The sequence below is a fragment of the Meleagris gallopavo genome, chromosome 10 (genome assembly GCF_000146605.3).
Source record: "Meleagris gallopavo isolate NT-WF06-2002-E0010 breed Aviagen turkey brand Nicholas breeding stock chromosome 10, Turkey_5.1, whole genome shotgun sequence".
Classification (NCBI taxonomy): Eukaryota; Metazoa; Chordata; class Aves; order Galliformes; family Phasianidae; genus Meleagris; species Meleagris gallopavo.
The window spans coordinates 3,224,749-3,236,844 of NC_015020.2; the positions used below are offsets into that span (position 1 = coordinate 3,224,749).

At 46.7% G+C, this 12,096-nt stretch overlaps 1 protein-coding gene across 1 annotated transcript in view; it reads left to right on the forward strand.

Moving 5' to 3' along the window:
* Positions 1 to 3,997: 3,997 nt before the first annotated feature.
* GFI1 (growth factor independent 1 transcriptional repressor) overlaps positions 3,998 to 12,096 on the forward strand; it is a 21,093-nt gene continuing 12,994 nt past the window's right edge. Inside the window, exon 1 of the mRNA XM_010715848.1 lies at positions 3,998 to 4,019. Within this exon, the coding sequence (XP_010714150.1) occupies positions 3,998 to 4,019 (22 nt within the window). The remainder of the gene's footprint in view (positions 4,020 to 12,096) is intronic.

Genomic DNA, 12,096 nt, shown 5'->3' on the forward strand with positions numbered 1-12,096 from the left:
TAGTTGGGGAGACATAAGAAAACAATGCACACTAAGACAAACCTAGAATGAAAACCTGATGTCTGACTAAAGGCTGACTTTCCTCCTTTGCCTGCCACCCAGTGCAGGATGCTGCCACACACACAGTGCTCCGAGGCCCACTGTGGCCCAGCTTGCTGCAGCAGCAGTGCCAGGCTCCACTCCTTGCCCCTGGCTTGCCCTGCCTGTGAGTGACCTGGAGACCTGACAGGCTGGCAGCTTGCACCGCCAGCACCCTTGGGATGGCCGGTGTGTTCCATTGAATTAGTTACTATAACAGCCAGCATTAAAGGGAAATTAAGCTCCTCTGAGGCAATAGGCATTTCAGTGTGATGTATCTACTTCTGTTTTACCCTTTCTGTTTTTCTTCTGCTGCCTTCTCTCTGCAGCACAGCGATGTGCATGGAGCTCAGGAGAGCCACTGGCTTCGTGAAAGGAAGCAGGGAAGCCTCTCTCGCTGCCTGCTTCTCAGGCTGGGTCTGGCTGTGGGGGCTCCTGGTGCTGTTTCTGATGGGGTTTGACAATGGACTGATTCCTGTGGCCAGTCGGGGAGCGAGGCTGTTTGCCTCCTCTCCCAGATCCCAGGCGAGGGGGGAGATGTTCCTGCCTTCGCTTCCTTCCCGCTTTCCCCAGCCAAGGTTGCATCACAACCATTTGCAGGGGATGGAAAAGACGGTTGCAGTTATGGGAGGAAGGGGTTTTGTGCAAGTGGCGTGAGCTCTGTTCTTCTCTGAATACCGAATACCTCGATCTGAAACCTTTCGCTTGGTGCAGAATGGGACTCCAGCCAGACACTGGGCACAGAGGAGCACGTGCCTGATGAGTGTGAAGTGCCTCGAAGTGCCAGGCATCGCAGAGCACTGAGGGAGATGCCTGGCTACTACTTCTCCGTTTTCAGAATGCTGTGGTTTGGTTTAACTGTGACTCTTTCCACTTGCCATTGGGATGTCCGTTTCGCTCCTTTGCATGTTCAGTTGCTGAAATCTTGTGTTTGAGCAATGTTTTTGTGGCTCTTGGCAGGATGGTGAAGGCTGCTGCAGTCTTCGTGCTGGTGCTTTGGAAAGCTTAAAGACTATGCTCTTTTGTTCAGTGCTTTACATCTTAGTAGGAGCCGGAGAGCCAAGGAGTTGTCTGTGAAGTGCAGGCATGAGATATGGTTCTCTGCTGAGTAAGTTTGTTTGGCCATCGGGTTGCTGTGCAGGAAAGAGTAACTCAGCAGGACATCCCAGTGTGGCTGGGCTGGGTGCTGGCCCTGTTCCTGTGGATCAGGGGAAATGCTGCAATCACTCAATGTGGCAGGTGTTAGTGAGGATGTGCACTATCACAGGCAGTGAGATCACCAGACCGAAGTTCTTGCAGTGCCCCGTTCCCTCTCAGGTAGCTGATGGTTGGAATTCAGTGAGGCTCCTGGGGCACAGCAGGTGAGCCCAGCATGCGGGGTACTGCTGCCTCCTGGCCATTGGGCCTGGCGGTGCTGCAGCTTTGCTGGCTCTGGTTTGAGCAGGGGATGAAAGGTTAAAACAAAACCTGGCTTCCTTGTGTCTTGGTTTTCCTGAATTCTGTAGAATCCAGCAACCACTGAGTCTCCCTTCATGCCCAGAGAGCTGTCTCAGCCTCTTCCTAGCTGTGCTACTTGGTGCTACTTGGTGCTGTGCTGCCCCTGACACCCTGTGCCACGTGGGAGCACCTGCAGGTGCCCTTGCTAGGAGTGGCTCCCACGGGTGGGCCCCTGCCAGGCCAGGAGCTGCAGAGAAATGTGCTGGGTGCTCCGGTTCCTGCCATTTCAGTCCCACTGCCCAAAGGCAGTTCTTGCTATGGTAAGGGTGCTGTGCTTGCTGTGGTTGAAGGATGGTGATGGCAATCAAGTGCTTAAGCTAAAGGAGCTAAGTCGTCACTTTGGCATGGCCCGTGGGGACGTGGCTTCATCTCTGATCATACGTACACTGCAGCTGCCCCAGCTGTGCTACTGGGAGGTCTCTTGCTCTTAGCAGCATAGCCAAATATTTTGTCAACTTACATGATTGTGAAATGGGCTGGACTCTTTGCCCAGCAGTATAAAAGGGCTTTTCAAAGACCCTTTTTATTGTTAGCTCAGGATAAAGCAGCCTTCGCATGTCTGAGAATCTGTCCTAACAGCTTTATTTGGTGCCCAGAGGACTAAAAATCCACTTGCGTGGGGTAGAAACAAACAAAAATGTCACTCTCTAAAGGCGGCTCGGGCTCAGGAGGAGATGAGAAGGTTCCCAAAGACTGCAGCTCATGGGAGATGGTGTCCAGTTCCCCACGTCCATGGAGACCTGAGAGGGCTCTGGGCTGGGAGCCCATGTATGTCTGCAGCCCTATAACCCTGTAAGAGAAACGGCAATTGCTCATCTTGCTAACTGTAGCTCTCAAATGTGTGTTGTAACTGTGATTGACAAAGAGGTGGAAGAAACTCAACAATAATACTTGAGTGAAAATGTGTGTCCACAGTGGCAAGTGCCTGTGCCAGGCTTTGGGCAGCATGGCTTGCAGTGTCAGTGTGTGGTGTGTAGGGGGGTAGTGCTGGGGAGGTCTGATTCTGCCTTAGGAGGGCATCCAGTGCCCTGAAAGGGAAATACGGCCTGGATGTGACCTGGGAGATGGATACTCAGATACATGCTGCAGTCTGGAGCAGGGCTTTGCTGGGATGTACAGAGCTGAGAGCATGTTGGAACGGAGTGCAAAAAGTGCTGCTAAAACAGGTCACGACACAGAACCGTCCAAGCATGCAGCATATTGACTGCATGTGTTGGAGGGTTCCCTTGGTGGGAAACTGGTGTGGCCCTTCTGGATTTGTGACTACTTGAGGGGGCTCTGTATGCTGCTGAGACACTGGCCTGGGCTAAACCACTCTGTCATGGGAACAAGAAAGTGTCTTTGCAGGATGTCTCTGAAATAAATTTGGTTTCCAAACCTGTGCAGTGCTTTTACTTTAGTTCCCACATTGTTTTCTCTCCCACCCCCATGTTCCACAACACGAGCTCTACAACTGCCAAAACCACACCTGAATGATGATTTTTAGCAGGTGAGAGCAGACATATGGGGGAATTGAAGCTTGGTGTGGTGGTGGTGAACATAAAAATTGAAAGCTGAAGCAACTTAAACCACTCAAACCACCTCTGTTGCCTTCAGCCTTCTGGCACAAACTGTTGTTCTGTCTGTGTACATGCTTTTTGCATGGTGAGACAACTGGGGGAGGAGAGGACTGTCACGTTGCCTTCCTGCAGGAGCCGTGCCAGCACTCCCAAAGGCTGGGCTAGGGAAATGGTGGTCAACCTCTTGCAGAAAGCCTGGCATGAGATGTTCCTTGGAGGAGCTGTCCCTAGAGCGGTGAACTCTTTGTGGGATGGACCTTCTTGGATCTCCTCAGGACAGGGTTGTATGGTTTTGTTGCTGTACTTGCTGACAATCCTCAGCTCTTTGGCTCTTGCTGGCAGATTGCACGTGTGGGGCTGCACGTGTGCTGTGGCACTGGATTGGCTTTCTTCCTGTGGTTAAAGGCTTCACGAGCACTTCTCAGGATCAGAGCAGAACATGAACAACCTTGCAAAGTAAACACATCCACCTAGAATTTTTATTTTCCCAAATCACTCCTTTAGCTAATGTTTCAAAGGTGTATATATACGCAACACATCTGGTACAAACCAAATACTTTCAGTCTGTTGGATCCCAGAGTCAATATTTGCCCAAGGTATTACAAAGAAGATCATGAAGTTCTGACTAAAGGGGAGAGTGCTGTGCTTGAAGGCTCATCTTGAACCAGTCTGTGGGCAGAGGGACCCAGCGCTCAGTGATGGGGTGTCTCTTATGCTGCTGTCCCATGGTGCTGCTAGTGGCAGTTTTGGGTCACCCCCCCAATGTCTTGTGGGCAGGGGCGATTCAGTGTTGCTGCTGCTGGCAGGTGGGCGCTGCCCCTGCACCTTCTCCTGATCTGTTAGGTGTCCCCTGAAAATGGGACATGGCGGGGATGTGTGGTGGTGGTAGGTAAATCACTGTGTGTGACCATCTTACTTGCGCTCCTGTTCCAGATTTTTGCACCAAACTGTTTATTCTTTGTGACCTGTGGTTCCTGGTGCTGTTGCAGCTTTTGTGTAGGCTTCCTGCTGACACACTTGGTGTGCTTGCAGTTGGGTTGTGGAGGCTGGCCTAATTCATGGCTGAATCAGTCCTCGAAATTGTATTGGAGTCTGACTTGTCTTCTGGTTAATAGAGGATTGCTTGGGTCAACAAAGGTCAAACCTCGAGTTTCCTTTTTGGTATTCACGCAGTTCTGCAGGTAGATGAACTCCCATTGCCTCAAGAGTGTTCGGGAGCTGACTCGCTCACAACAGTTTTTTCTTACTCTAACTGAAATCAAACAGTGAAAGCCTGACTGTAGGATGCCCTACATCCAATGTCTGTGTTGTCAACTGAATGGAGCCTATCTGTAGCTCCATATCCCACTCAGTGATGAGTGGACCGCATTCAGCTGCTGGACAAGCACCTCACTCGTGCTGGTGCAGTGCAGAACTCAGCAGAGATAAGACTGCTGGAGGAAAAACGGGTGTTTCCTGGTCACTGCTGACTATCAGGTCAGTGAGCATTGCTCTTATCTACACTACTTCCGCTGAAATTCTGCATGGCTCAGCACGCTTTGGGCTTGTGCTGAAGCCAGCATCTGGTTTTTCACTCCGCTCTGCTTCCAGGCTGGAAGTAGCGCTTGGAGCTACTTGTAAGCCCGGCTGGAGGAAGAACTGGCATCTCACAGCTGACCACTGGGTTGTGGTCAGCCTCAAATTTGTCTTGAAACGTGCAAGCCGGAATACCTCGTGCTGTCACAAAACAGTCAGTCTTCAGGGTTAACCCTTCACAGAAACAGACTTATGTGGAGCAGGGAGACTGCTGTGACAGAAGCCCCCAAGCAGTGGGATCAGACCATGCCTCAGCTCTGTGCTGTGGGTTGGTCCAGTTAGCACATACATGTGGCAAGGTTTGACTCGTCCTCTCCTCCTTTGTAGCAGGTGTTTCTTTTAAGCAACCTAGTTGGATCTCTTTGTTGCATTTGAAAAAGCAGAGTTGTTCTGTGCAGGCTTTTTTTGTTTTTTTTATTCCTTTTTTTTTTCTTGTGGGCGGCTTAGCAGTCATTGCACTCTCAGAGAAGTTATTCCTTGTGGTCGCTGTTTGTTATGACTGTAGGAAACACCGCGTGTTTAGAAGTTGCCTAGCAATTTGTGTTATGGTCCCTGTCTCGTTTGCCTGTAACTGTCAGTCCCTGAATTTGTACGTGGCTGTTTATCTGGGTTGCAGTCGCTGCGGTTCAGCAGTCTGTGAGCGAGGTTCTGGGGAAACGCTGCTCTAGTTCTGTGCCCTGCTCTCTGTGAGGCTGTAGTTCCCTCTCGTGGCACTCCAGGTGGGATGGCTTCCTGTCCTCCTCTGCGGGCTCCCTCTTGCAGGGTCTCTGCAAAATTGCTTTGCTTCAAAGCGGAAAAGTGCTCGATGGACTTAATTCCTTCCAAGCCTATGTTCAGTGCTCAGTGCTCTGTTACTTCACCTCACAGTGTGCCACAGGGAAAGTGGGATCAGTAGGTGGGGGGCAATAGGCCCATGGGGCTGGGATGGGGGCGTGGGATTTTCTTTTAGTAACCCTGCTGGATGAAGAGCCTGCACAGGCTGAGAGTCTCCTGTTATGTTGCTCCAGGAAATGGAGATCAAGGTTATAGCAAAGAACTTGGGTTTAGTATCAGGGTACCCTGCACTTCAGCAATCAAACATGTAGCAGCAGTAAATCAGCAAAGCACCTAATCAGGCATCTGTAGAACTGAGTGTTTCTAGAAGTAAGCATCTCTGAAGTGATTCCTACATCTAGATAGAGAAGTGATTTCTGAATGCAGCCATGACTTACGCTGTTGTAAACGAGGTACTTTGCCCTGGCTCAATCTGTTTCATTCTTAGAGGCATGCTTTGCATGAAGTAACACAGAAGTCATACCAGTTAAAAAGTAAAATAAATCCTAACACTCGAAATGACTACTCTTTATGCAGAGCATCATCGCAATCTTACATAGATAGAAGAATCATTGTTTGTCCATTAGATGTGTGAGGATGTTTCCTTATGCCTGCACTCACAATTGCACTGAATGTGGTTTCAGGAACACTAATGTAACAGTCAGATTAAGTGCTTTCTTGCCTGTGGCTATTTTACTGGAAATCCTGGTGATGAAGACCTCAGAATAAGCATTTGTGTCAAAAAAGCATGTTTTCAGTGCTCCTGCCCTGTAAAGCACTGAAGTAAGGTTCTATATTTCTCTTGTATTATTGATTATTTGTAGTAACTCTTGCCAGAGGATAGAGGACTAAGCTATTCTGTCTCAAAATGTCAAACCCTAACCTTTGTGCAAACTTTCAGAAGTGCAGCAAGCTATGTGAAAATGGGCCACTGTGATTGAATAACGTTAATGTGGAAATAGCTGACTCCCACGCAACACTGGATTTCATCATCTGCAACATTGCTTGAGGCTGTAACGGTTTCACAGAACTGTGATGCTCGCGCTGATTTCCTGATGATTTTTGTATCATAATTGTGGCTGTGCTTTAACATCTGTACAAAGACAAGTAATACATAGCGCTGAGACATAGACGCAGATGCTAAAAAGATATTAATGCTTTCATACTGGACATTAAGTGGAACTGTTTATCCTGGCTGACTTCATGCCACTGCATCGCTGCTTTCAGAGGCAGACTTTCATCCTACTGCATGTGCTTGCTCTCTTTCCTCCTAAGCGAATTCCTTTGCATCTGGCTGTATCAACAAGCATTTTGTGACTGTGTGATCTAGCATACAAACCCATCCTTCTTGTCAGCTTACTGCTCCGCATGCTCTGTGCCAGCTCCACTGTCAGAGATTCCTACCACCTCCTTCGTCTTCTTCTCCTCACCCCCTCCTGAGCAAGTGTTGGTCAGGGCTCTGAGCTGGCACTGCTCTACTGTGCCCATGCTGTATGTGTTGCACTTTACCTGTCCTGTGATGCAGTTCGTTGGGTGGAAAATGCTTCTCGCTGACTAATGGTCAGAATTTAAATTTAAATTAAAAATAAAAATAAAAACAACCCCGAACAACCCACCTCACCTACTGAGAAGTATTTTTCACCAAGAACTAATGTTTGGAGTCTTTCTCAGCTTCATTTACTAAAGGATTCCTTTAGTAAATAGGTTTGTGCTTGGTTTGTGCCTTTCTTACCCTAATAGAAGGGTTTGTTGTCTGGTAGAAGTAACTCCAGATTTGCAGTCTTACTGGGTGAGGGATAATCAGGGTTATTTTATCAGGAAAAAAACTGTTCTTAGAACACCTCCTTGCCCAGTCCTCATGCATCTTTCTTTACTGGAGTCCCAAACCATGTCATAACCAGGGCTGGACTGCCTGGCCTAGGTTCCTCGGGCTGTCTCTCTCATCCTCTGTCATATTTTCCTGTGGGAAACATACTGGAATTCACCGATGCTTTCAAACTTGCTCATGTTTTGCAAGACTCTGAAAAACTAACATAAGTTGGTCTAGTCCGTTCACAGTGACAGGAAGGGGTATAATCATCCTGGTTCCTTACTTGTATAAAGTAACTCACTGGACCACAGTGGTAGTTAGCTTCTCTTCAAGATCACTTTAAAGCCTCTGGGCTGACCTGTTGGGGCTGACTGAGCATCACTGAGTGGAGGACCTCTGTCTCTACTTCATAGCCATCCCATGCTCTGCAGAGCCCAGCCATCAGCTCCCGCTGTGTCTGTAGGATCATCTTTCTTCTTCAAGAGACAGGAAGCTTATAAATAGACAGAAACGCCCAGATTTGTTGAAGACGTCAGCTTTCACAAATGAGGCCAAGCAAATACTCCATTTTTCATCTCTCTTTATTTTAATGTACCTGGCCTCAACATACTTAACCATGTTGAAAAGCAAGCTCAAAGTGAGTATGTCTACAAATGTGACCCATATCTGGTGCTGAATACCTATGAAAACCTGACACAATACAGCTGTGAGATTTTTATTTGGTATGGAGTGAAGCTTATAGCATCAGCAACGAGACAAAGTCACAGAGAAGTGTTCAATGAAGTTTCTTTTTCTTTCTGCTCTGGATTTGCTAAAAGCGTAAGGGAAGTATGAGAGCATATATCACCAAGAAAAGCAACTTGAGATGTGTGTTCGGGTGCATGGAAAGGGATTTTCCTTTGCAAATGGCGGGATGCCTACTATCGATTTTGTGAAAGCCCGCCTCAGTCACCCTATGCACGTGGGCACCAGGAGCTCGGAGTCTATTTTGGGCACTGTGTCTGATAGTCCATGTGGCTGAGTGAGTCATGCCAGCAGCCTTTCACTTTCCTTTTCTGTGAAAAAGTTACCTGTCTCTGGAAAATGCCTTGACATCAATGATGAAACTGCCAACTGGTGATCCATTTTGAATGAGTCCTCACATGGTAAAGAGCTCACCTCAGTATGCAGAAATGTGCCGTAAGAGGACAATTTACTCAGTCCAAAAAAATAAGCAACAGAAAATATGTGTGATCCCGCAGTTTCATTCATCTTCAGTGATCAATTTGTAATCTTGTTCGAAGTTGATTCTGAAACTAGGCGATTTTTTACAGCAATTGGTTAAAAGTAGGAACGCTTCTTTGAGTGGTAACTTCTTCCTCGAGGTTGCTTTGTGAAAGATAATGGCTTTTGATAGGTAGTGGCTGCAGAGATAAGAGGATGTTCTTTGGGGAGCCCTATGTAGGAATGAAATTGTGAACAGAGGTGTTGCTGCTTCTCATCGCGTTAGTTTTAAAAATAAATATTGTGTTTCTGCTAAATAAAAAGACATCACCTGGCCTGCAACAAACACTTGTCCAATTTGGTTAGAGAAGTGAGAATGTACATTAAAAAAAAAAAACACGCGGTGAAATGTGTCAACATGAATGGAAACCAGTTGATCATAGTGAAATTCAACTCAAAATGAAAAGTCACTTTAAACTTGATTTTCTTTTTTTCCCTTTTTTTCATGTGTTTAGAAATGTTGAACTGAAACATTCTGTCAACCTGAACGCTTTTTTTGAGTTGAGAAATTAATCAAAACCAACCTTTTCCTGCTGAGGTTTCATTTTCAACCAAGTAGGCCTCTTCTGATTAAAGAAGTCGCATACAAATTATTAATCACCTTTGCACTGCTTTAGCTTTTGGGTGATTCAAATCTGTTTTAGAAATAAGTCTTGTGCCCGTCTATAGGTGCTGCTGTAAGAATCGTTCTGAGTGCCCTGTGTGTCTGGTGGCAGTCGGATGTCCCTGGGGAGGTATCCTGACGTGTGGCAGCCACCTTATTGTGTCGGAGCCACAGGTGTGATGGGCATGCAGCTCACAGCCCGTATACGAGGAGTGTGGGCAAAGCCGGGCGCTTCTCCCCTTGCACTATGAATGTGAGCCCTGTCACAGGTTCCTTGCAGACGTTCTGTGTGTGGACATAGGGCTGAGCCTGCTGCCGGGTTTGGAGGGGTGAGCGGAAGCTACAGGAGCAGCGGGTGGGCCTGAGAACAGGCAGGAGGCTGGGCGTGGGCTGCTGGCACTGGAGAGCGGTTAGGGGAGGGAGTGGGACTGTGTGGGGATGAGGAGACAGAAGGGTTGGGAGATGTAGGAAGAGACGAAGTGAGGTGGGGGGTTGTGACTCTGAAAGCTGTGACACTTAGTTGTGATTTTTTAGTAAGAAGGTTTTCAGTAGCACCAGGGATAAAAAAGGCCTTCAGAACTTCTGAAGACCTGCGGCTTTTGGAAATTGCATTTTGCTAGTTTTTGGGCTGTAAGACAGGATGCTCCTGGGCCAACCTGCAGGGAACTTCCTTCCTCCACTTTGCAGAGGAAGCAGGGATGTGGAGATCTGTATCTGTGCTGTGCCCCTGATGCTGCCGCTCCTTGGTGCTGATGGCTTTATCAGCCCAGCTTCAGACATCGTCTCCTGTGCATTCAAGGTTATCAGATAGAGATGAACTAGGAAAAAAAAATCCAACTTTTGACTCAGACCCTTAAAATATAAATGATGTAACCCAGAATCCAGCATTACTCTTACTTTACAGATCTTTACTGAAGATCGGCATTCATGTACTGAAATTGGAGAGCAGGGTTTTACCTTTGAATCACCAGATTAAGAAAAGGATGTTTCTTCAGTGAAACCTGTGCAACAGATCATCTTACAGTTGTGTGCTGTCAGAGGGCCTTCAAGGCAGCTTAGACATAGCTATGTGGCTTTACATTTTGACCTTTTTTTTTTAATGCTGTGACAACTTCTGAACTGAAGAGGTGAGGTTAACAGCATTTTGCAGTGTGTTTGAAGTCAGTTAAGAAACCAGCTAGCTGACCTTATGTACTTTTTCAGCATGAAGATGACTCGTGCTGCCTGTAACTGTCCTTCTGCAGTGCTGTGAGTCCTTTTGGGTATCTCACGGCACTACTGCCCAGCCGGGCTGTAAACGCTCAGCCCCTTCACTGGAACACTGGGCTGTGTTGGGCAGGACAGGAGGCCCCTCAGTCCCACAGCAAGGTCCCAGCTTGGCTCATAAAGAGAGAAAAACTACTCTTAACAAGAAAAGGTGATGTACTGCACAAATTCATCTCTTCTTTCAGAAAGCAGCCTCTGCTTATACAGTGAGTGTAAAAACATGAAGTACTTGCATTCTTAAGAAACAGGCCCGCATCAAGTTGAAAATGTTTCAGATTCATCTTTGGAAACGATTTGTGTGATTTCTTCTGTTTTTCTTCAAGCGTGATTCTGTTTTTCTCCAGCACTGCTTGCTGCTTGGGGTGTGTGGTTTGACACTGCGCGTCAGTTTAGCTTTTTGAGATTTTGCGCTTTTTGAAGGGGGTACATCTGTGGTTATAGAAGAAAAACAAGAACATCAGATGTTCAGGGCACAAAAAGCAGAGCTTGGGAGGATCTTAGAAATGAACAGTGACAAGAGATGACTTGTATTTGACCCAGAGCTAGTGAGGGCTGATACAATATGTGTAAAATTACTTATTTTTCCAGTTTTCAAATGCCTTCTGGAAAATTACTGTAATATGAAAGAAACAGTTTAACTACAGTTGCGGTTGTGACATTTTATAATAAGCCAAGTATCTCAAGGAGCAAAAATACGCGCTTTGCTTTTTTCTTTCTTTTTAATTTAGTGACAGGACACCGTTCACGAAAAAGAGTGTGCTCAAAAAAGTTTCTAAATGAAAGTCTCCTCAAAAAAGTGAGAGATCGTGATCCCCAACAAGGAATGCAATTGCCAGGACCACTCTTTCTTGTGTCAGTGGGAGCTTTGTTGTCAATGAGCAGCGCAGTCGCTGCCCTTTGGAGAATAAAAGGGAGAGCTGTGACTGCAGCTGCATCCCCTGTAGTTCTCTTTTAGACTGTGTGGATCCTGCAGGGGAGCCTGGAGTAACTGGGACAGATGGACACTAGAGCAGTGCATGTGGCTGTCCAGCCAGAGGGAACTAGGTTTGGAGTGCAGAGGTGTATAGGCTGGGGCAGGCACCTGTGTAGAAGTGAACTGTGTGGAAAGCTTGCTAAAAATCAACAGCCAATGGATTCTGCAGTGTTGTTTATCTTTGTTAAAATGCTATGATTATTCTAGCTTACCCAACTGTGTATTTATCTAAAGACCTTAATTTAATATTTTCAGACACAGTTTTTAATCTTTCTTTCTTTAATGTGAATTCACTCTCTTTTTTGTGGCTATGCAAGTATATGCACTAAGCAGATATGACAACTACTGCTGTATCAGATAGTGTTAATTAATCACAGGGTAGTTCCTGCTTGTAGACCACGTCATCAACTTGGAACAGTGTCCTGTCAAGAAGGGCAGTATTCTGAAGTTACCTTTTAATACAGAATTCCTAAACAATGTTTTAAAATGACCTTGCTGCATCAGTAAGTCACAGATCTGTTGCCATTAGTTCTATTTGTTAACAGATCGGAAGCGTCTACAGCAGGCTTGCTCCAGCCTGTGGCTCACACAGTACTGAAAAGTTTATGGAAAATCCTGCTCAGTGGCAAAGTCTGATTAGGAAACGTTATCTTTTTTT